The sequence below is a fragment of the Nematolebias whitei genome, chromosome 13, assembly GCF_014905685.2.
Source record: "Nematolebias whitei isolate Nwh7 chromosome 13, NemWhi1, whole genome shotgun sequence".
In the NCBI taxonomy this organism is placed as follows: Eukaryota; Metazoa; Chordata; class Actinopteri; order Cyprinodontiformes; family Rivulidae; genus Nematolebias; species Nematolebias whitei.
Genome location: NC_056510.1, coordinates 18,170,724 through 18,196,311, shown reverse-complemented (window position 1 = coordinate 18,196,311; position 25,588 = coordinate 18,170,724). Strand labels below are relative to the sequence as shown.

Below are 25,588 nucleotides of genomic sequence, written 5' to 3'. Positions count from 1 at the left end.
AGAAAGTAATGGATGAACATCTACAAACTGATTAACGTTTGGAGTTAACCTTATTCACAGTTAATCAACCTTAGCAGACAAATTTTACTCAACTCATTCAGTGTGGTAGTACTTGAGAGTGATGCCCTATTTATCCTTTGAGCACTAATTGATCGTGTGAGATCTTTAAACTGTTGGTGTCGTTCTTGGAGTAACCCTGTCTGTTAGCAAAATATTCCCTGTACCACTAGCTTTATTTCAGTGAACCTCTCAGAAAGTATCTACTGGATGTAGTTCTACAACTGATTAACTTTTAAAGCCAGCCTGGTTCAAGATGGCCGCCACAGCTCATCTACCTTAGTAAACACAAATATTGTTAGTACACTGTCTGTTTTAAATATATTTGGGTGATATTTGGTCTGGTAGTAGCTGAGACTGACTCCTAACACATACATGAAGTTCACACAAAATCTACACTAAAAACTTGTGCATGCATGAAATACTAGTTTCATTATTGTTATAAATATTTAATGAAGGGAGCTTGAGAGCTGTTTTGGGGGTGTGCTGCTTTCTGCTGGCTCAGCTGTAACAGTGACAGAGAGGAGCTGAGGGAGGAGCACAGCTGCAAACACAATTTCCAGAAATCAGTTTGTCATTCTTGGGTAAATGTCCAGTCTCAGGGCTGAGCAGATGTTTGGGTTGCCCCCTGGCGGCAGGAGAGTTCTCAACAAACCGCTGGATGATTTAACTTCAGGAAGCTGCATTTTTCCAGATGTTTTTCCAGTTTGTTTTTAAGGGAATCTATATTTTAGTTGCATAAATCTGCAAGAAATACGCTTTAAGAGGTGTAAAACATTAAAGTAGAATCCATCTGAGGAGCTGTGACTTGTAAAAGCAATCACTTAAAGGCGATGAAATTCAGACCGTGATGTTTGAAGTGTGTGTGCGTGCGTGTGTGTGGTGGAGGTGATGCTGATGAAAGCCTCGTTTGAAGTGCTTTGTGTTTGTCGGGGCTCCTCCCGCCGCGTGCTGAAGATCAGCTGCGCGTCACGGAGCCGCGCACAGCTGAGGAGCCTCCCGACGCCAAGGCACGACCATGGATGGAGAGATGCGCGGATGACGGGAGGCTTTAAATATGACATAACTCGTCGCTTCTACTCGCGCACGATGCGTCTCACGGAGCGGCTCTGATTCAGACCCCCCCTCCGTCCAAAAGCTGCGGGGTTTTCTCTGCGCGGACCGTCAAGGCGCGGGTTTTATGTCCCAGTTGACTTAAAAGATTAGATTGTGTGGCTTGGTGGTGGTTTGGGCGGGGGGGCTTCGGGAAATGTTGGCATGGCCGCCTCGGGAGCTCATAAGTGTCCGAAGAGTGAGAAGTTGGACGAGGCGCAGGCTTTGGCCAGGAGCTGCGCGGGGAGACCAGACTTCCTGCCTTGTGATGGACTCTCCATCTGCGCCACGCACAGCCACGGGAAGTGCTTCAAGCTGCACTGGTGCTGCCACTTGGGCTGGTGTCACTGTAAGTTGGCTTTGTAGCCAGATGTGTTGTAGCCAAAATATGTGAAAAGTTAAAACAGACCAAAATTGCGCTTGTGGTTGATAAATCTGTGAGGATGTATGATCTATAAGTAGGTTTGAATGTGACAAATGTATGTGCCTAACATGTTCAGGGGGATGTTTACCCCTCCAGGAGCAAGATTGAACTTATAGATGTCTTAAATGTCATCGAGGAGCCAAACAAAAACACATGAACAATGGAGGAGGAGCAGGGGTATTTGTCTGGTCTGGTTTTCTCTTTTGATTCTGTTGGTGTTGGCCACATCACGGTGACACTGTCACACCGCTGAATCATCACTTTCAGTTCTGTTTTAAAGGCCATGGTTGTGATGTTTTCTTAGTTTATCATCAGAATGTCTGGAAGTCCTTTGAAATCTCTAAACCAACCCAGTTAAACGTTAAAGTCTCACTCATGTATCACATGAATGATGCTTTGAACAGTCATGACTGGAAAATAGGGCAGAACTGATTAGTATTGTTCAGTTTGTTAAAGAAGCTGTAAAGCTTTATTTGCTTTATGGACCATTTTTAAAGATTTATCTCCTCAATGGGGACATGGGACTGAAGAAAGTTTGTCCATTTGTGACCAAAATATCTCATAAGCAACTGCATAGGTTGTAATAAAATATAAAATAATAATCCATGGATGTACATTTGTGATGGACTCTTGCAGTCAGTGCAATGCAAGATGGCCACCACAGCTATAACTCAATCAGTTATACAGATATTGAGCTAAAATTTGGTGTGGTAGTAGCAGAGAGTTATCCACAACACACACTCTGAGTGTAACATCATCTCGCACATCTTAGATGATATCTCTGCGGCATAAAAGGCGGCGGATGATATGCATTCCTGGAATGCTTGGCCTTTATTTAATCTCAAAAGTTTCATTTATCAAGAGCACAAAGTTGGCTGTGTTGGATATTTGTGACTGCATGCTCCACTGGAAAACATTCAACTGGAGAAGTGTCAGCTGTGTTTTCAGCTCTCTTGTACCTCAGACAGTTTCTCTCCGTTTTAACCTTTCTCTGCCCGACCATTAAACTCCAGAGCAGAGTCCCTGTAGCGGTGTCTGACCCTGACAGGATGTCCATCTCTTTTGTGCTGCCCCATTTTATCCTCATCTCACTCCAGCTGCCCTGAAAATCCTCAGATCAGTGTAAAACACAATCACCATCTCCTCTGCAGCAGTCGCACGGGGGCTTACAGTGTGCAACTGCACAAGTCACATTGTAATCTTTGCTGTGTAATCGTTGGATTTAGATGCACGCCTCCACCCTCCGCGAGCCAGGTGGTTCTGAAATATCAGATGTGGCAGAAAAACGATGAATCCTTTCCAGTGTCTCTTACAACCCACTTAGGATTCCACGCGTAGCCCATTCAGTTCTGGTTCATCTGTGAGAGTTTAGACTGGCTTCTTCACTCCACGTTCATCCCACTGGCTGGAAATGTGCAAGAAAACCAAAATGGAGGGGTGTTTTTATTTTATTTTATTATATTTTATTGGGGTGTGCTCTTTTTTTTGTTTTTTGTTTTTTTTATCTCATGAACCACTGCATAGATTTTAACATAACTTTTACAATGTATTGAATGTATATTGTCAACTATTTGTCCTTTTTGAGGCAACCCAATTCAAGATGTCTGACCCAGCCAACAAAAATGGCTGCTCAGCTAATTTTACAGTTATTAACCTAAAATGTAGTGATGGTAACTTCCATACTTTGGGGGCAACACATTGAATGACATATTTGCTTAAAACCTTGGCATTGACTGTTGGAGTCAACCTTGTCTGTTAGTAAAATAGCTCATAAACTAATTGATGGATTTCAATGAAACTCTCAGAAAATAATTGCTGGCTGTTCATCTACAACTGATTAACATTTGAAAAGAGCTCAGTTCAAGATGGCCACCAGAGCTAATTGATCTTAGTTAACACAAAAATTACTATAGGTCAGTGAATTTTATGAACATTGTGCTAAAACTTGGTATGGTAGTAGCTGAGAGTCATTCACACCAAGTTTGTCAAACTCAAATTTTAAAATGTCACAGTATTGCATGGGTGAAAGCACATAACGTTTTCTTTTTTTCCATGTTTTCTACAGCATGAAAGGAAGTGGGTGATATTTATTTCTTTAAGGAATGCTAGGCCTTTATTACTTTCTATGTTAGGCCATAAATAAGAAACAATAACAAAGTTTTTCCATTTTCCTATCACTCTCCACTGTAACTCGTGCAGAATGTGCATGCATCAACAGTGAACATAAACCGTCGTTGGCTGCTGAATCAGACAGAACCAGGACACCCGCTGAGAAAACTATAGCAGGCTGCTTGTGGATGTGATGCCTCCCTGCTTGGCTCAATTCCTCCTCCATTCCAGCAAGGCATAATGATGCTGAATGCAAAAGAGCAAAAAAAAAAAAAAAAAAAGGGTTGTAACTCCCCGTATCTCATCACATTTTCATTTTAAATGCGCCCGTGGCGGCTGCCTGTCGTACAAACTTGTGCAGAAGCTGGTAATTGTTCATTCACCACGGGGGAGCCTTACTAGACTGCCTTTTTAATTACAATTTTAATAGGTTTTCAGAAAAACAAACACAAAAAGGTCACTGTGTCGCAAGATTTTGCTCAGCATTTATGCTCTCAAACCCAAATTTCCATTATCTCGAAACAACGTGAGGCTTTCTCCTGAGTAATTCCTCACTCCTCTTATTTCTGCTGGAAACCGGGCATCTCTACAAAGCTACTCTGACTGATTCGGTGGTATTTCATGTAGCTGTTGCTTCTTTTTTTGGCAGAGAAAATGGAGGAAAAGAAGAAGAGAAATGGATGTAGGTGGAGGCAGTGTTCCCAGCTGGTGACAACATCAGTCCAAGCCTCTCATTAGTAGTAATTAGCTGTGTTTAGTGTCACCGCCAATATGTCATAGCTGAGGAGAGCTTTTTGCTCACAGCGTCACTGGAGCCACCTGGCCCGGACCATGTATGCTTGGACTTTATTCCCTCCCTGGTTTACACCTACCAAGCAGTGATGAATTACTCATTAAGCGAGTCTGTAATGAGCGCTGAGCAGCCCTGTCAGTCTGCTTGTTCTCTGTCAGAACTCATTTTGATGCTGGGACTTGTTCTCCCCATGTTGACACAAGAAAGTGGGACTTCTCTCTGCCAGACTTTCTCAGCACACTCATCTGTCACATCACTCCGCTGTGGGCTCGCAACTGTCTCAGAGGGGAGAAAATACGGAGGTTTGCTGCTGCCACCCTTGGCCATCGATCTGGTGACGAATTCAAAATTTACTGCAGTTCTGACTCATAAAATGTTTCACCTATTATTAAAGGATCAGTAAATGGTCAGAGCGGGCCTGAGGGTGGGGGTGGAGGGGGTTAGTTTTGATTCATTGTTCATGTTGACAAACTACAGCTCCTCCATCACCCTAATAGATGCTGTGTTAGTGATCGGCGCAGGAAAACCACAGAAAGTCTGCAGCGAGTCGGTGTGGATTATTACCGTCATACCACAGCTCAGCAGATTGAAAACCAGGAAACACAAACAGGAGATTTGTTTTCCACTCTGGATTCATTTGATGTAGACGTCTAGTGACTAGTATGTATTTAAAAGGATAGTTCAGGTATTTTGGAGTGAGTTTCTGTGGAAAAGTTGTGAACAATTAGCATCTTACCTGTTCTAAAAAGCTCTTCGGACAACCTCATTTTGGAAATTTTTTTTAATTCTGACCGAAATGACGAGCTAACGGCTAATCTGAGCTGTGTCGGGGATTGCTGCCATCTTAAAATAACTTAAATCTCAGAAAAATGTAAATAAACTTAAACACCACCATCAATGTGTCATTTCCCAGTTATTTCAGCAGAAATAACATGATATTCTTGCAGGAAGTGCCTAGGGTGCACTAGAAGTGTTACAGCTAGCTGCTGCTGCAAGTGATGAGCAGCATTTTGTGAAGGAGTTTCCAAACTTTCGCTAGAGTTGTTCTTGCCCTCTTCTCTTAAATTTTGAACATGGTGTTGCGTCTCAAACCCGGCTCAGTTTAGGTCCTATAAATCCTAAATCTGTATTTCGACAGCGGCATGGTCCACTCCTATGACAGAACACATGTGCAGTTGCAGATATGTGAGATACTTCTCTTATGTTAGCAAATAACCACAGACTCTGAGGTTTGGTGGTAGAAATAATCGTTTTTCTGGTGTCTTCAGTTCTGCACCGGCCAACAAAGAAACAAGTGACCTTTATTTTGATGTGACACTTTACTACTTCATAGATCCTCACTTTTGCAGTATGTAATTTACTCATTTGTCACTAAAGTGTCCACAACCCCCAGCTGGAGTGCACTGAATGGTCAGTTAGTTCATTACAAATTGTTTAAGAGGTTAATTTCTGTCCAGTATTGACAGAAAGATGGAGTTCAGTGACCTCCATCTCCTTCAGTGAGAGGGTTGGATTAAAAATACCTTTGATGAAAATAAAAAACGATCTTTCAATGACACCTGAAGGGGATTTTTACACACCAAAGTATGCTTTAAAAAGGACAGATAGTTTGAAGCTTGTGGCTCACAGATGCTCTGACTGCTTGCGTTGATGCCACTTGAATAGTTGGTTGTGTGAAGTTAGACATAAACTGGACATTTGTATCCTGCTTCTCATCGCTGCTGATTTATTTACTTTCGTGTAATTTTAAATTAGAGCTCAGTGATTATGATTTAAAACAAACATCTTCTATAATTTCGGACAAAAAAAATAACAACTTTGCCCTTCATTTTCTTATTTTCTGAGCGTGAAGCATTGAGAGAGCTCTCCATGGGCAAATTTAAATGAACTGGGTTGTCAAAAAGCTGCGGGTAAAACAAAGTTAAGTGGTCGACTTGGCCTGCCGAAAAGCAAACAACCAATTATTCAGACTGCAGCAACAATGCTCATGGCAGGGTGGCTATAGCAAGCAGGCGAGAAGGTTACTTTAAATTATGTGTGAAAAATAACAGCTAGAAAACAACTTTTTCAACAATGAATCACGATGAACATCCTAACAAATTATATTACTCCAACTGTGTCGTCGGAGCTACAGACAATAGCAGAGACCTCTTAGCACATGGCATTCTGGGCAGTGGTTTCTATATATAGGGTCGCTGCCTTTAGAGTAAGCGTGAACACACAAAGACGACGAGCACAAATCGGCTGACATTTACAAAAGAAGAACACAAACTGGTTGAAGATCAAGTACATGACGCCTCACTAAGAGGAGCTGAACTTGTAGGCAAATAAAAGCGCTGCTTTTAGAATTTAAATGAAGTGTTCTGACTCGATCCTTTACAATATCCTTGTCTCATTTTGTGAGTCACAAGAAGTGTGGTTAAAACACAAGACAGTAAAATGGATATCATGTATGATAAGATGCTTAAATAGCTTTATTTTTAGCATCTTTACATTTTCTTTTAAAAATAATAAGTAAAGTTGTTCAACTACTACTACAACTTCCAAAGCAAGAATCAGATAAAAAAATAAATGTATTTAGGAGGCTTGTGTTGGAAATGTCAAGTAAATCTACATGTGTTGACTTCTTTGCCATAATATTGCTCTATAGAGTGTGCATATTTCTCAAATCATTATGGAGCAAACATTAGTCTTTTCAGTAGTTTCTTTGTGGGATGTTCACATCATATAAGCTGTATATGTGGAACTCTGGCATGCAGGAAACAGGAAAGGCGTTTCACGTGACTCTGGGTTAGAACGTCCCCTTCACTGAAACCTGAGACCTGTGTTGCTGCCTCAGCTGTGGCCCCTTTTGCTGGAGAGATTTAAAGACAAAAGAAGCAGCGGATGTGCGAGCAGACCTTCTCCTCTGGCCAACTGGCTGCAGGAAGCGTCGGGATAAAAATCTGCTTTTGTCTTTGTGTTTTAGGAACGTTCTGCTTTGAACTCATGTCGCTTTGCACATAAAGACTTCAGCTCACACATACAAAAAAAAAAAAAAACCCCAAAACATCAGCTTGAGAGAATTGTTCAGAAATCTGTTAGAGGAATTTGGACTCTGTTGAGTCCCAGCTGCTGCCAGTAGGCCCACCAGCGGGCTGAAATGTGCACAGAGAGATGTTGAAGCTCCATAATGGAGACTGGGAGACCAGAAAGGGGCATGCAATATTTTCCAGAGACTCTGCCGTCTCCATTAAACCAGAGAGGGAGAGCAGCCAGCGGCCAGTCATGAGCCCAGGGGAGGAGAAAGGCAGCAGGCAAGATGGAGCTGGGTGCAAACTGAGGAGTAATCCACTCCCTGCCTGCTCTCCAGCTTCCTCATGAACTCGTTTAACTCTTAAACATCCTTGAAATACAACTCAAGGCTGCACGTAACACTCTTATACTGCTTGTTTGAATGCCTAATCAAATATTAAGAGTAACGAGTGCATTTGATCCTTAATTTTATTTCTTTGTATGTATTTTAACCATCAGCAAAAATATTTTTTGCAGTAATCTTCCACACATTATTAACGTTTTTGAAAGATAAAAGTCTTATATGCATCTCCTAATAATCTCCATCTCCCAGAATGCCTTTCATCAGTCATCAGTGAACTTTTTTTTTTTTTATTTTAATCTGGACCTAATTGTGATGTGATGAAAGCTCTTTCCAGTCGAGGCGTTCTTTCTCTCTCTTTGTTATAATTTTTTACCCGAACCTGTTCAGCAGCTGCTTTGAGTGAGTGCACTGACAGCATAAAACACTGTCTGTGTTTGTTCTGAAAAGCTGCTAATGTGCGAATCGGACTGAAATATCTGACATTTACGGTCGATGCCACAGATGGCTGATGTAGTTTGTTCTTTTTTGTCTTTGTTTAAAACCAAACATGGAATATTCAGTGCTGTCATGTAGCAGCTGGAAAATACAGCAGAAAGTGACAAAAAGGACAAAAGATAAAGGATGCTTCAGGACAAACTTGCTATAAAAAAAAGATTTTTGTCTTATTCTCACGTTTAAGAACTGATCCCACACTTATGAGAGTTGCTACTATAAACTCAGTCTTTTATATAATATTTATTGTTGTGTTAAAGCTGTTAAATACGTTAATGAACTTAGCATTGGGTGACGTTACCTCGTTAGCATCAAGTCTATCCTGCTGTCATGTTTTGTTTTTGCTTTATTGCTTTTTCCCACTGGATCTGTGGGAGAAACAGGCAAAACCCCTTTAGATGTGAATGAGGTCAGATGCGTTACTAATGTGCATGCACAAAATACACAAGCGTGTTTTTACTACACACAACTAATGGTCAGTCATTCTTTAGAGAGCAGTGGGAGAAATGAGAGGACAACAAAACAATTTAACAGCAAGACAATTTCAGAGCTTTTATTCTAGTCTGATAGAGATTATTTATTTTCACTTTCTTGGCTTATTTTTTTCATGGTAGAACAGTGGTTGAGTTGTTGCCTCACAGCAAAAAGGTCGCAGGTTCACCGCCCATGTTCTTTTTGTGCACGCATGGGTTTTCTCAAGGTACTCCGGTTTCCTCCCATGGACCAAAAACATGCACGTTAGGTTGATTGGTAACTCTAAATGGGTAAATTATCCCTCATTTGTCTCTTTGTCCCTGCGATGGACTTGCGATCTGTCCATGGTGTCCCCCGCCTCCCTCGCAGTGACTGCTGAACTTGGGCATCAGCTCCCTGCTACTTATAAAGGAGAAGCCAGTAAAGAAAATGGATACATTGTTTCTTTATGTATATTTTTATTTAAAATTTTTCTGGCATTGTGGCTAAACACCTCTAGCACAGCTAAAATGAAATATTCATAGAACATTTGTATATTTTTTGTCTACAGCCTCACGTGCTGTTTTTAGTTTCCTGGAGCTTGTCATGGAACTGATCCACCGTCTCTGTTGTTTTTGTATAAAGTGATGCTCTGTAATCCAACCTTTTTTATTTTTACCTCTGCAGATAATTCAGTCCTAATGGAGCTGAATGCTTTCAATTTATTCATTTAGCAGGTTTTGCACTGCTTGTTTTTATATTTAAGTCTTAATTAATCCATTTAGTTTCTCTAAATTACTACCAAATGTGTCTCAGTGTCACTTTTGATAAAACTGGGTTTATTTGAATACTGTTCCTTTTATTGCCATTGTTCTTGTCTAGTTCTGATACAAACAAGTGTTTTTGTGTGCATAATGTTATTTGAAGTCGAGTTTACGCTCATAATAGAATATAAATCAAACTGCGAATGCGTATAATTTAATAATGATAGAAATATTTGAAACACAACCATACCCATGCAGGGCTTTACGAATCTGTCAGAAAGAGTTCACGTTCTCACACAGTTTTATTCATGAAACTACACAGAGATTTATGCATCTGGCCTCCTTTTTATTAGGACGGAAATAAAAACAGGGAGCAACCGAGATAACAGTGGAAACTGTAATAAAAGGTTTGCAAGATATTTTTAAAGGTGCCTGGATATAAATGCTTGAGCTGGTTTAATTTCTTTCTGAAAAGTGGAGCTTAATGGAACGCAAAGTCGTCTCACATTTCCTCATCTTCCTTGGTTTATTGTTTCATTAATGTCAAAGGACAGGTTTATAAGTAGTTGACAGAAGAAATCTTCAGATATCAATGTTTGACAGGAGAATTTTTAGTTTGCTAAATGCAAAATAATCATAAAATAAATGTACCTTTTTCAAATATTAGCTGAAATTTTGAAATTAACCAGAACTTTTTTGGCCTTCATTAATTAAAGGACATTTTTTAAATTGTTAACACAAGTCATGTTCAAACCAAATTGACAGACTCAAACAAGAAGAGAAAATTAAATGTAAAGTAGTAAAAAAAAAAAAGAAGCAATGTAGAACAGGAGAGTTTTTCTGAACTTTTGCTTCATAGTTTCTTCTTTTAGTGTTACACCGAAAAAAAAAAAAAAATCCCTTGTAAACTCCACAGACAGAAATCTCAAAGGCGAGACGTATTTCTTTAACATTTCATTGAACATAATTCAACACAAAGCCCTTAAAATAGATTGAAAGGTAAAAATTCCTCCTTCGCTTCACAGTAGTTTGTTCTGGCCTCTCAGATGACCTGTACGTTTGTCTCAGTTTTAAGAAGCAGCAGAGCTCTGCTGATGGATTACTTTATAAAATTTAATACAACGGTTGTATCAGACACATCTCTGCCTTAGCTGTGGCGTTAACGCAGGAAGAAATGAGAGCCGTTCACCGGTTTTCATGTGATTTGGCTGTAAATAAGTTTTAATGGCACTAATTGAATGAAACAATATCAGATTTGTATGCCTTGATATTTACCCCACCAAATCCTCTGCTTGCGTTTAAAATGGTTAATAATCTGCTGAAGTCTTGAGTTTTCTCTCTTTTTTTGTTTCCAAGGATCCAGACTTTCTTTAAATCTTTTAAAGTGGCCTGAACATCTTTCAGTAAGTGTTTGTTAGAATTGTGACAGTCTTTTTGTTGTTGATTTTGAGTCCAGTATGAGATAATTTTTAGAAAAAAACATTTTGTTTTGGCAAGCGTCTTAAGTACGACCTGTAATTTATTCAAACATATTTTATCTTTTGGTGGTTCGCGTCTTCAGGGGTCGTCACAGTGAGTGAACTTGCACAAAGACTTGCAATAGTTTTTACGCTGAACGCTGAATCCTGTCACAACCACAGACCACCGAGCTGCCACAGTGGTCTGCTATCTAGGGTGCCTATAGGGGGGCAGATGGGGGTTAAGGGCCTTGCTCAAGCTCCCAGACTGTGGTCGAACTGGCAACCTTCCAATCACAACCTCACCCTCTCTAACCTCTGCTCCACCACTCCCCTTATAATTTACATGGACATACTGTAGAAGACTCCCAAACTCAAGGGATGAACTATTTGTCCACACATAACAGACAACTTGGCAAAAAGAAACAAAAAATATTTCAAATTGGACATTTGACTTTGAGTTAGCTAAAGTACATGCTAACTTGTTTCTAGCTAACAACAGAGTTGTCAGACCTTACGAGAGAAACAAGCAACCAGGTCTACACAACAAGCCCAACAGACGTGACCCATCTGCAGCTACACGATGAAGAACAGAGAGGCCACTTTATTTATACATATCAAATAACTGATGAAGTATTCGGTGCAAAATCATTTTAGGGAACACTGTTGCTGAGTTTTTGTATTTTAGATCTGGCAACACTAGAGTCTTTGAATCAGTTTAGTTTACGTGTTTACAGGGGGAGGAGAGTGAATGCAATGTTTCTTTTACCAGAATGTCCAAAGAAACTAATTATAATTTAAGTCTTTGAACACAACCAACAAGGCTGTGAGTACTCGCCAGTCAGAGGCAGAGTGGGGTGGGTCATACATGCCATCTCACTGTTGTTGACCCCCGTTGCAGAGCGAAAAGGGGGAATTGGAAAAACCATCCATTCGTCTGTCTATCCATCCGTTTTAGCATGATAACTTGAAATATAGGTGAGATACTGACTTCCATTTGGGTGTGTGGCTACATCTAACCATAAGAAATGTGCCTTCTGAAAATTGGCTTGCCAGGTGAAAATTCAAGATGGCTGCAGCCCTAAATGTTTGTCCATGTTGTGAGCAGTATAACGAACAATAAGTGAGGTACTGACTTCTATTTTGATATGTGGCTAGATCTAGGCTTAAAAAAAGTTTCCTTTCAACATTTGGTTGGAGATGTTAAAATCCAAGATGGCTATGCCTATATATGTATATTTGTTAACAATTTCAGGAGGAAAACTTAAAACAATAAGTGACTTGCCTACTTCCATTTTGGTGTGTGGCTGCATTAATGTGCAAGAAATTAAAAATTGGGTCAGCCAAGTCAAAAATCCAGATGGCCACCACCATTTATATACAGTAAATATAAACCAACCACCTCTTTCTTTTGACAAAACCAAGTTTTATAGTTTTTATATTGCTTAAATGTGAATGTTTAGTGTTCGAGAATAGTGTTTGTCTGGACTGGAAATGTTTTTGGTTCAAGATGTTAAGGGGGTAGGAGTTACATGGTATAAGAACAGTGGCGGGTTTATTTATTTATTTTTATTTTGCTTTAGGAGGCACTGCATAGTAATGGATCATTGTGAGAGGGGCATTGACCACCATAGATTAATCTTTGTACACCCGTATTCTTTTTTTTTTTTTTTTTTAGGAAACGTCAAGTCCTTTAACAACAAGGGACATTGGCTTACTGCTTGTTTAATTAGTGGACAGACATGGCAAACAGGAGTAATCCCAATGAAACAACTACACTTTCTAATTTGCCCCAAAAACGTGACTGCATCAATATCTTCAAGCAAACCTACAGAAAAATAAATCTAAAGTTAGTACCCTCTTGGTAATGTGCTGAGCAAACATTTACGTTCAGCCAGTCACAAAGGCGTACTGTAGTTTTTGTTATTCTGTCAGTTAAATCATCAAAAACTACACTAGATATTGCAGGTTGACAAATATAAAAAAAGTTTTTGAGCATCAAGATAATTTCCTAAAAGCCATTAGCCATTATCGTAAAGTATAATAAATTAAAGAATGCTCAGGTCTTTGTTGGAATTTTTTTTGTTCTTAAAGACATGTCGTTTAGATATTATTCGTCTGCTGCACATCATTTCTTTTAGACACTTCTTTTGGCCTCTTCCTGTCCACATTCTTCATTTTTTAGGCACCCACTTTACAACATGCACACATAATTTAATACAAGGACTTGACTGAACGTGAGTGAAAAGAATCATCCATAAATGCAAAGAAGCAAATCAAAATATTTTCAGAAATTATGGAGAACGATTAATAAAGACCACTTAAAAAATTACAGTATTTTCCAGACTGTAAGGCGCACCAGATTATAAGGCGCATTAAACAAAACTAAAACATTTTGACAGTTTTTTGAGCTCCGTGGTCCAAATAAAATCAGTTTGAGGTCAGTAAGCACAACCAGAATTAATACATAAGGCGCACCAGATTATAAAGCTCACTGTTGATTTTTGAGAAAATTAAAGGATTTAATTGCGCCTTATCGTCCGAAAAATACGGCACATGAAAATCTGCAGCTCAGAAGCAAAACATAAAGGAGCTAGGTGTGGTTAAATATTTGCACTGTACAGTTTATGAGTGCTTGATTTAAAATCATGTTAGATTTCATTTCATGATGACTTCATGAACTAGCCATGCAGAAAGATCACCTGCATGTTCTCACAGAATATTTCCCTGCCTTTTTAAACCATGCATTGTTTAGCCTCATCACTGCACACAGTTTTCCAGCTTTCCACCTGCTTTGTTGCCTACAGTTCAACTATTCTCAGGCCGCAGGGTTTTCTTGTTTTTATTTTAGCCAGACTATACAGTAAGTGAGATTAACTGCAGTCATGTAATGTTCCTCAGGGCCTACAGACACAGAGATGTATTTAACTATACGAGTGCAGGCTCCCTGTAGATTTACAGACTGTGTTTTTGCTGTAAGACTACCAGAAAGAGCCAGTCTTGGTGTAGCATTGGCTCCATATGTCTGTGTGCATTCTCGTTGTCTAAGCAGGCATCCGTCTGTCTCTCAGTAGCGCTCTTGGTATTTGAAACTCCAGATGGATGAATGCAATTAGATGTAATATGCTAAAACTAAATGTCAACACGTCGCCTTTTATAGCTTTAGCTCTCTTTTGTTGCCACGTTCTCGTCTGCCTGAATGAGCTCGTTCCATTCTGAACATGGACCACTGAGTTCGCTTCGTTTAGGAGAAACCAGCTTCTGTTTTTTCCCTCTCTTGCCTGCGATATCAGCAGCAGTCTTACGCCATTTGTGGTCGGAAAAATAAAAACGGTTCTGACGCCTCTGAATCATGTTGCCCACTCAACATAGGAGAGCTGCTTTATGTTTTCACTGTAACCTGAACACAAAAAAAGGTTTTGATTGAATGGATCCCTCTGTCAGTGAAATAAAAGACAAGGATGCAGAGCAGGAGGAGTTGATACGTAAGCCTGTCATCTTCTGTCGTTTCTCTGACTCTCCTGAGACATAATTAAACACATGTGAGCTCCAGTATTCAGGTGCCGCTCAGTTAGTCAGCGGTCGTTAATAATGAACATTTTGAATCAGTTATCACGTTCGTGTGCCACCACCGTATGAAGCTTCACTTTAATATAAGGTGTTGCAGAACTTCTGCAACAAAATATGGCTTCATGTCCTGAGAAATTACTGGACAATAAACGTTATAGCACTGTAAGTCTTTGTGTGAATAATCATCTTGCAAATTAAAATTACGTTAAGATTTTTTTTTAAAGTTGCAAAATAGCAGTAAACTCTAAAAGTAATAGCTGAGATCTTTTGAAGTGAGGTTCTGTAGAAAGCAAACAACAATTAAATGCAGCTGTTATTAACAAGTATTTTAAAATGTATATCTTAAGACACTATTTTCAGTTGGTTATATCAAAATCTACCATAATCTTTCCATGCTCGCAAAAAATTTAGAGTCTCTTGTGAGTGACCAAGTTAAGGAATTTGTATCTCGCAATACCATCATCTCACCCTTTCAGTCAGGCTTTAGAAAGAGGCATAGTACCATAACAGCTGCTTTGAAGGTGGTTTACGACATTATTGTCGCTCTTGATAAGAAGCAGTGCTGTGCGGCTCTCTTTGTCAATTTGTCAAAAGCAATTGATACTGTAGACCATGAAATTCTGATAGCCAGGCTGCAGGACTCTGTTATTTATTTTTATTTTTTAAACAAGCTATTGCTTGGTTTATAAATAATCTCTGGAATAGGACACAATGTATTAAACATGATAATTTGTGTTCAGAAGTTGTAACTGTTCATAAGGGGGTACCACAGGGTTCTATGTTAGGTCCTCTTCTATTCACAATTTATATAAATGAATTGGGACAGAACGTGTCTGATACTAATTTGCATTTTTATGCAGACGACACAGTTATTTATTGCACTGGATCCACTTCTACTCAGGCTATTGAACTATTACAAAAATACTTTGCTGCTATCCAATGCTCTTTATTAAATTTAAAACTTGTCCTGAACTAAATCGATGTACTGTACTTTTCCATATCCAGAGGAGCACAAAAGAGCTCCTCTGTGTTCTCTTGCAGTGGGAATGAAATAGAGTTGGTTCACACATATAAATATTTGGGCATTTTGATTGATGATTCCCTCACTTTCAAACCCCATGTGGAAAGTCTTGTGAAAAGGCTGGGCTTTCATTTTCTAAACAAGTTGTGTTTTTCATATACTGCTAAGAAGCAGCTTGTGTCTGCAACTTTTATGTCTGTTTAGGACTATGGAGCTCTTTTGATTGCTTCCTCAGAATGTCTTGACTTTGTCTACCTATTTTCTCTGAGGATCATTACAAACTGTAAAATGTCAACACACCATTGTGATTTGTACTCACGGGTGGGATGGCCTGGTCTGACCACCCAAAGGAACTCCCATTGGTTAACTTCCATTACAAGGCACTGCTTGGACTTGGACTCTATATTTGTACTTCAATTGCACTGAAAAATGTTGAAACTGATAAAAAGGTTTGCAGGCTTAATCATTTAGGTAGATAACAAAAGAAGGTTAAATCATTTCATCCGGACCAGTTTCTTTAAGGGAGAAACGTTTCGTCTTGACTTTTCGCTCACATGATTAGCTGCTTCTTTCTGTTCCTTTTGCTCGGACTGAATTGTGTAGGAAGGCTTTCGTTCACTCTGCTCCCTCTTTTTGGAACTTGCCACAAGAATCTCTGAGCTTGACAGAATTCATCTCATTCAGTGCATTTACATCCAAACTAAGTTACTGAGGCCAATTCAATGACACGTACCTGTTTTTTTTACAGTTTGACATTTTCTTTTAATGGTGTAATTTTTGTCTGGTATTTGTTGCTGCCTCTTGATCAGGTCTCCCTTGAAAAGAGATTTTTAATCTCAGTGGGGTTTTATCAGAAGAGACGGCTCAAACACTTGTTTGTCTGATATCTGGCTTACGTTTGTTCTTTTGAGCCCTATACAGAAATGTGTTCTGTGCTTTTAGCCATCCTTAACATTAGAAGCAGTGCAGCGGTGCAGCAGTTTGGGGTGATTCGCAGCACGCAGGCACTGTGCTGGTCAAGGGCAGGAGAATTAACTGAGCATGTTTTTGTTGTTGGGAGAAACCAGAGCTCCCAGAGGAAGTCCACATAAACCCTGCTCGCTCTGGGTCCTCTTGATGTGATGTGGCAGCACTAACCTCTAAGACATAGAGCTGCTCTTATACTCTGCTTTTTAACCCTGTGTTGGTTTTCTTGCTTCTGTGGAAAATATCACTGCCAGATGTCCAATCCATCTTTGTTTTGTTCTTAGTCGTTCGTTTCTAAAAGATTCAGCCCCAAGGCAACTTTCTTTTCTCTTCGAAAAGTTGAATAGCTTCTTAAAAACTGAGGGTTTTATAAAAACTGAACCAAAGTATCTGTGTCTCAGTATTTAAAGAAGAGGAATGAGTTTTGACTTTTATTATTTTTTTGCCCTTTATGGGTGTCGCTCTTTGAACACGGATAAAAAAATAAATAAAGTTTTAACGTGTTATAAATATAAGAAGCCATGAAAAAACATTGATAAAATATCATAAATTAGTATAAAACTGGGGCAGCACGGTGGCGCAACTGGTAGAGCTGCTGCCTCTCAGCGAACAAGTCCCTGGTTCAAACCCCGGTCCAGGGGCCCTCTGGGTGGAGTTTGCATGTTCTCTCCGTGCATGCGTGGTGGAGTTTGCATGTTCTCTCCGTGCATGCGTGGGTTTTCTCCGGGTGCTCCGGTTTCCTCCCACAGACCAAAAACATGCATGTTAGGCTGATTGGTAACTCTAAATTGTCCCTAGGTGTGAGTGAGAGTGCATGGTTGTTTGTCTCTATGTGACCCTGTGATGGACTTGCGACCCGTCCAGGGTGTACCCCGCCCCTCGCACAGTGATTGCTGGACATGGGCACCAGCGACCCCCGTGACCCAAAATGGAATAAACGGGTAAAGATAATGGATGGATGGATGGAGTATAAAAGTGGATTTCTTTCTCAGTTTTACAATTTTATTTGTCAGTTTAATGTTTGTATTTAACAATTTCACACGTTGTTTTTAGTAAAATGGAATAAATCAAAGTAATGTCAAAATTTCAGCCTTTGCTTCTGTATATTATGCGTATTCCTGGTCAGTTAAACTTCAGTCAGCAATTCAACAGCATGAAAGATGTTTTACAAACATATATATGCTGGTTTTTGTGCGTTCACTCATTTAATTTGTTTAATAATAAGTAAGAAAAAGGCCTAGCATTTCTTGAAAGAATGTATATCGCCTTTCACATCAAAGCTTTAAACCAAATTCTTCTTAAGATGGGAAGATAGTTATAGCCGTTGTAAATTATGGTATGCAATATCATTCTATCTGTTAGCACTTCCAATAAGTTGTAATCAGTCCCAACTACTACCAAAAAAATATCTGATCTATATCTGTACAATTGGATGAGGTTATATTGGATGAGTTTATGTCCTTTTATATGTTTGCTAAGGTCAGTTAGCTGTGGCGGCCATCTTCAATTACTTTGCCTTCAAAAATTAATTACTTATAGATGTACATCCAATGATTAATTTCTGGGAATTTTATTAAAATCAATTTAGTGGTTTATGAGATAATTTGCTAACAGACAAGTTGAATTGAATAGTTTGGGTAAAGATTAAAAACAGATGTGCTCTCAGTTAGCATTTAGCATATGATTGAGGGGTCAGCTTCAGCTACTAACACATGAAATTTTAGTTCAATATTAGTACAACTGAGTTATTTATGTGTTTGCATAGCTGTGGTGGCCATGTTGGAAGTGTTCTTTAAACTCTGCTCAGTAATTCATTAGATATTATGGTAACACATAAGACAAAACACACACAGTCATGGGCAGATTCATATGATAATACATATGAAAAATAAAAACCATCACTCATAATTAAATGCATACCTGTTTTTTAATGATTTCCTTTTTTGTCTTTTGTTTTCCTCTCTTTTAGGCAAATACGTGTATCAGCCCATGACCAATGTGTGCCAGCTGCCCAGCACAGCTGTGCCCCCTGTGGGCGCAGAGTGCAGCAACACCATCGACATGTCCGTCTCTCTGGCCGAGCGCTTCCTGAAGCTGGCGCCCAGCTTCCAGTCCCCGCCTCATCTAGAATCACCCAAATACTGCGTCATCGCAGACCTGTTCCTGGACGACTACATCGTCAAAAGGATCAACGGGAAGATGTGCTACGTGCAGCGTCCCCCGCCTCCCTTACCAGAACCACCTCGACCTTCCACCCCTCAGCTACCTGCCCTAGCTACACCTCAACTGCCCGTAAATCCCGATCCGCCTCAGCAGCTGGTCAGCGCTCCACAGCCAGGGATCCAGCACACTCCGGCTCCTGTGCAGCAGGTCCACAGTGAACAGAAACACCTCTCTGCTGTTGAAAAGCTAAAAGCCCCTAAAATGGACCACTGCTCCTCTCCGTCCAGCTCGGAGGACTCCGGCATTAACGCCTTAGGTCTGCACTACTTGGAGTCCTGTGAGGAGGGAAGTGAGGATGAGGAGGAGGATGAGCTGAGCACAGATGAAAACTTGAGTCCGAGAAGTCTCTGGGATCAGGATGACTGTTCTCTTCTCTCCCCGTCCAAATCCATGATAGAGATCATCGAAAAGATCGAAACAACTGTGTAACGGACTGAGGAGGTTCCACAGAGCAGAGTCTTTCACCAGAGGCCGACCCTGCAGGGTTTATTTTTACACGGACCCATCAGGAGCGAACCCCAATCTGTTGCTTCCACGGGGCTTTGCAGGGTCCGATTCAGGCTGAATTTGTTTTCCTGCAGGTGTCCGAGGATTGTACGCCCCACATTTTCACACAGCTTCTCCTCTGTCCCATTTCCCTGCATGGAATTCATTTCTGAAACTCACTGGAATCAAAGAGGAAGCACAGGAATACCAAGTACATGCACGGCAGACAAAAAAGACCTTCGTTATATGGTTATTCAGTAAATTTCAAAAGCGTAGAATAGGAGCACTTCAAAGGATAGTGAGGAAAATATATTTTTTTCCCCGAGAGTCTGCATTGAAATTAAATGTGTATGCGCAAAGATGGTTTGTGTTAATGACGATAATTAGCAGGGAGGTAATTCTCTGCAATCTTCAGCTGTCAGCTTGTCATGCTTCAGTCTATTTTAGCGTTCGAGTGGCAGATAAGCACGCCAACCCTTGTTCTCTGGTCAGCGGCTCCACCCACACACATTACTAATTCTCACACTTTAGCATAATGACGACAAGGCCAGCTACCTCTCATGGGCCTCGAGCACGTCAGCCTTTTAACCCATTAATGGTTCCTCTCTGAGCTGCAGGGACAACCCTGCTGTTAACAAAAAAAATACTAATAAAAAAAGAGTTTGGGGGGTATGGGTAGGGGGAGGGGGCACAGTTTGTCTGCACTTTACTGGCACCACCACAGGCGGCAGGTAGGTCAGTGTTTGACAATCAAAAGGTTACACAGAAGCACATTCCTAAACTGTACCTGCCACTTCGGACCAAGGTTCGAAAACCATTTTGTTCTTCTGAGCGCCATTTTTTGAGGTTGAGTAACTGAGCTACAGAGCTGCTCAGGGTTTCATGAAGCATCAAGCAGCCAAGAAGAAACACAACAGAAGTAGGTGGACCTTATCATGCAAGCTAAATGTAGAGGAAAAAGGTCTAATTTATCCATATTACCCTACATTATAACACAACTACTTTGTAATTCTATATCTGGGGGCTATAAGGATAGTAGAACATTGTTTTGAGATGATTAAAAAGTAGACTTGGAAAGAAGTTTGTTAGACTAGTATTTCACTGTTAGTTTATACTATTGAGCAGAAATAATCACTTATTGCACCTTTTTAAGGGGTGTTATAGTATGCGATGGGACGTTACTTGTTGTTGCATTGTAGCAGGTATAGCAAGAAATTTGCCAGCCTCTTATTAGTCAATCAAATCAAATTTGGCTGCATTAATTTTTTAATTTTTGTTTCTTTGTTTTGTTAATCTGCTATGCTATCACTGAAAATTATCACAAGTATGGTTGCAGTTTTTCCAAGTGGTGGTTTAGATCCTTTAAAGTGGAGTTTTGTGAGACAATTGTTGAATGGTTAGTATCTTACCTGCTGTAGATAGTTTGAACAACTTCAGTTTGGAGAAACCGGTCACCAATCCAGTCAAAATCAATTTAACTGCTAAGTGAGGCTAAAACTAAAAGAGGTTGCTGCTTTTTTTAAACTTCAGCCTCAGAAATTTCATGGCAGTTCATGTGAACGCTATTTTAGAACACCTTTACGTTGTTGTAAATTTTACAAAACAAGTTTACATGGAATTCTGTGGTAACATTATGTGCCAGGTCAAGTACAGGCAGGAGCAGCTAGCGGTAGCACTTCCAGCAGGAATGTTATTAGATTTATTTTAAAATAACCATGTAGTGTTAAAATTACAGCAACAAAATAGTTAATATAGCGTTCACATTTAAACATTTGAAATGCTGTCCACTATACTCTTTATCTGTTAGCCCACCAGTCAAATTTAATATTTTTTCCTCCAGATATTGTTCAAAGAGTAATCTACAGCAGGTAAGATATTAATTATTCATAGCCTTTCCACAAAACCCCCACTTCAATAAGCTCTGAACCGTCTCTGATTAAGGCAAATCTTTTCTATAGTCATTTAGCACGACTGTATTATTTTCAAAGAACAACAGAAACCCTTACAAGTTTTTCTATTTCTTTTTATTCCACCATTATCACAACTAACAGAGGCCCTCTTAATGCAGTTCAAGACATATTTTATGTTCGTATTATTGTCATATTATTTTCTTATAAATAAATCTTACAAAACCGACTTTTGTTTTTTTCTCCTGTGGCTGCTGCAGTCGTTCTCTGTTTCAGACTAATCAAGGATGTTCTCTGCTCGGCACGCAGACGACGAACGCTTTAAAGGAATCAGTGGATTTTGAAAATCGACGTTAAATCAAGTTCTTCTGCAGATGTCTCTGAAATGTCGGGAAGAATGTTCTTGTTTCTTTGCTTCTCACATTCCTTCATTTGTAACTTTTTACTGACTGTGCTACATTGAATGATATTTCACAAAGAAGGGCGAGCTATGAGTGGAGACGGCTAAATAGGACCTGCAACAGCTTTATGTAAGACGTGAAATATTGATCAGAGTCAAGTATCTCCTGCTGCGACATCCCCAGCTCTCCCTCACCGATCAGTGACACAGGTGGAGCTGTATGTCCTCTGGGCGCCCCTTCCCTTTCTAGACGCTCTTCTTCACTTTTTGTTTGTATTTTATGAGTGCATTTCTCACTTTGATTGATTTCTACATGCTTCTTCTCTCAGCTTGCATTGTGTTCATTGATTCTTCCAGAAAACCGAGAAAGGGTGGAATGCTAATTGGTTTTTTATGTATATTTATTAACCTGATGAAGAGGAGAGGTGTGCTCGGGAGCAGAAAATGAGGAAGAGGAATGGAGAAGGAGGACAACGTAGGATAGAAGGCAGGAAGAGGCAGAGGAAGCTTAATTAGATGTGTGATGATGATGCAAGAACATGTAAAAAGTCTCAGCACAGGCTCTGTGTATGTCAGGAGTTTGACTTTTTATTTTTAAAGCTTCAGACGCATTTCAAGTAGAGATCACCGAACTGTTAATCCCCCCAGCAAAGTCGTTCAGCTGACAAGCACCTTGAGCCATGAGAACGTACACACACAGAGGAAGACACACCAAATCAAAAAAATGTCCTTGTTCAAGGACTGTTCACTGAGATGGACACACACGCTCTATAGAGACATGTTGTCAGTTCCACTTCTCCCCATTTACACGTTGGCATAAGGATTCTGCTCATGTGTGTGTGCGGTTTTCGTTTTATTAATCTTCCAGGGGATAAAACAACTCCTAAAATCAAAAATCATAAGACACAAACCAGTACTCGCCTGTTTAAGAGTAAAAAAACATGAAAGAGATTCAAATAAATTACCTCTTAAAGACTGTTTCTTATTCAAGATGTGATAAAAAGCTGCACTTTTATTATTTGTCATTTTAGCAGAATGTCACGATAAATAAGGAGCCTATTCAGACAGTGCAGACGTTTTGAACTAAAATCTGTAAAAAGTTTTTGAACAATGTTGTAGATAGTTCTTGGAATAACTGCAATTTGAAGGAACTTAATTTAAATCTCTTAATCGGTTAAACTTAAGGTTAATCTGGGAGAAAACTGTCCAAAAACAACTCCAGTCTCAAAGATTTCACATTGGTTCATGCAAACAATATTTTATGAGCATTCATCTCAATGGATGACTTTTGTAGAATCTGTGGCAACTTAGAACTGCAAGAAAATTGCAAGAACACAGGCCAATTTTTTTTTATTGCGACCTCACTAAATTCTGTGTATTGCAACCAGCAAGCCATGTGGCTGAGATCTGAAAGGCCAAATTTTGAAATTCACATTTTTTTTTTTGCATGGATGTCTTGTAAAATTACATTTTAGGTCATACAAGTGCAAATAGCAGCTGCAGTAATGTGCTGTGAAACTGATGGAGATATATAAAATAGGATTCTTGTGAAATACTATGAAATGTTTCAGACTGGAGTTGCTTTAAGGCAGCAGCAGTACATTGGTTAGCTTGTCAGTCCAGTCAGTATTAAAATCTGTCTCCAAACTTGGCCCATTAAGTAAGTGACCTAGAGCAGGTAAGATATTAATTGTTCATAACCTTTTCATGGTACCCTGCTTCAAACGCTCTGATCTGTCACTTTAACAGAAAAGACAGAAATGCCTGAATGCTTTTACTTTATCAGATGGACAAAAGCATCATTTTATTAAAACTGGTCTCTTATAATTTTGATTTTTTTCACATCCCTAGAACTTGTAACAAAACTTTAAACAGGCATGCCCAAACATTTAAATTGCACCTGTCTGGTTATATGTGCTGGTGTTTTAACATCGACATCCAATTGACATTTCAGAGTCAAGAAAAAATATATCTGCTTAATGAAAATAAACGCACAATCAGTATACTTTCAAATAAACTGTGCACCCAAAGAACAATTATAAGCTTTGTACCCACTTGTAAAAGTAAAAGGCTTTGACTTCTTAAAACCCCTGCTATGTTGTACAATGAGGCAGACTAAGTGCATTCAGTCAATGGCCCAGTGGCAGACCATGCTTTACAGAGAAACTTCCCAATAAAGCAGCAGGAATCAGTTTAGGCCAAAAGACAGATTGACTTTGGTGTTTAAATACAACGTTTCCTACCAATACAGACTCAAGCTGTTTAGGAATGTACATAGAGCCTGATGTCAGGCAAGGTCGAGGAAAAGTGCATTTAAAGCTGAAATCCACCTATAGGAATAATTATAGAAGCTGAGGAGTTCTCAAAATTTCCAATTTGACGGTTTGCATTTACATCAGCTCCAGAGAGCCACGGAGTGCATAGAGCTTCCTCCCATACCTCAAACTTCAGAGCGAAACCTCAGCGGCAGCACTCATTTTATTTCAGAATGACCATTTATGTTGCAGCATGCTGTCACTGTGATTGGGCCCATGAAAGCCTCGTGCAGGTGCCAGGGGAGACCCAGCAGCGGTGTGCTGATAAACAATCAGACACATGGTTTGCCTTGGCCATGCTCGGCGGGTGATGGCTTTCTGATAAGCTCTATAAACACCAGAGCGTCACCTGCAGAGCAGCTTTGCTCTCTCTGCCTGTAAAATATTCATGGCTTTTTTTTTTTTTTTTTTTTTGTCGGTGTCTTTCCTCATCTTTGAAATGGGTTTTGAGGTCTTTTTTTCTTTTTATACACGGAGCTTGACTTTTTTCCTGTGAACTGCAAACAGCTTTAAGTTTTAGTGTCTGTTTGAAAGTATTTCTCCTTTTTGTTAGTTTGTTGCTGAAAGCTTCTCGGTGATTCATTCTTTCACTCATTCTGATAGAAAGCTGGTGAGTGTTATTTTTTGTGATGTCAAAATGACTCACAGCAGTGGAGCTGAATCTGATCTTTCTTACTGTTAACTGGGCTACATTCATCTGTCATCCTGTGGCCGACTGGACAAACGACTATTTCCAAAGCAAACATTTGCTAAAATCAAAGTTTGTGCTCAAAATTCTAGGTAAAAAATCCAACAAAGTTAAGTCAGGTCATCTGGACGGTTTATTAATTTTTTTGGTTGAGATGTTTCGTCCTTCATCCAAAGGACTTCATCAGTCTGAGGAGCCACAAACTAACTCAGTCCCACAAGCAGCGCACTCACATATTTGTGAGCCAACCCGTTTGCTGGTGATGATGTTTTCTGGGGCCCACCCTCTCTTCATCGACTCTTCTGAAGCAGCCATAGCCAAAGTGGTTCAAAACATCAAAGTTCATGCGCAATAATCCAGGTAAAAAAAATCCAATTGTTAGATTATGTTTTGATCTGAAGCAGGGAGAAGAGGAGCACTTGTCATCCATTTCAGAAGGTTTATTTTACCCACATGTAAAGTACAACCATCACCAGCCCTGGGCCATTGTAACTCCACCATCAGGTCCCAAACAATGGCCCCGAGCGTAAACAGAAAACCCATCTTCTTCAGAGCTCGGCCACACCTCCCAGGAGTCGTCACCAACATCGACAAATGGGAAGCCCTACTCTCATGTGACCCAGCTCTCAACCAATAATATCTCGCCATCTTGTGTTCTATAATGGGGGGGGGGGGGGGGGGGGTGAACGTTGGGAGTTGTAGGCATGTAACTAAAAACTACAATTCTTACCGGAAACGGAATCAGATAGTGTTTTAACACAATATCATTCTAAATAACAAAACAGGATATATAGACATTTCATTAAGTTAATATATTATCTGATAAAATTATATTTCACAACAAAGTTAAGTCTGGAGGGTTTCTTTTTTGTTGTTGTTGTTGAGATATCCTGATGCATGCTCAATAATCCAGGTAGAAAAATCTAAAAAAGTTAAATCTGGTCCTCTGGACATTCAAAAAAAACAAAAACAAAGCAAATCAACAAAAAAATGTAGAAACGTTTCGTCTCTCA

General features: G+C 39.7%; 1 protein-coding gene across 1 annotated transcript; it reads left to right on the top strand.

The window, feature by feature from the left end:
* Nucleotides 1-1,298: 1,298 nt before the first annotated feature.
* LOC119419098 (UPF0524 protein C3orf70 homolog A) lies at nt 1,299-19,653 on the top strand. The gene is made up of 2 exons (XM_037686395.1): nt 1,299-1,498; nt 18,526-19,653. Exons 1-2 carry the CDS (start codon nt 1,315-1,317, stop codon nt 19,206-19,208), a joined length of 867 nt encoding a protein of 288 aa, XP_037542323.1. The 5' UTR covers nt 1,299-1,314; the 3' UTR covers nt 19,209-19,653.
* The last annotated feature ends 5,935 nt before the right edge of the window (nt 19,654-25,588 follow it).

Bases quoted from the DNA above. Each gene is read 5' to 3' on its own strand.
- LOC119419098 (XM_037686395.1), top strand. From the start codon at position 1,315: ATGGCCGCCTCGGGAGCTCATAAGTGTCCGAAGAGTGAGAAGTTGGAC. The intron at 1,499-18,525 runs GTAAGTTGGCTT...CCTCTCTTTTAG, and splicing joins CCACTTGGGCTGGTGTCACT to GCAAATACGTGTATCAGCCC.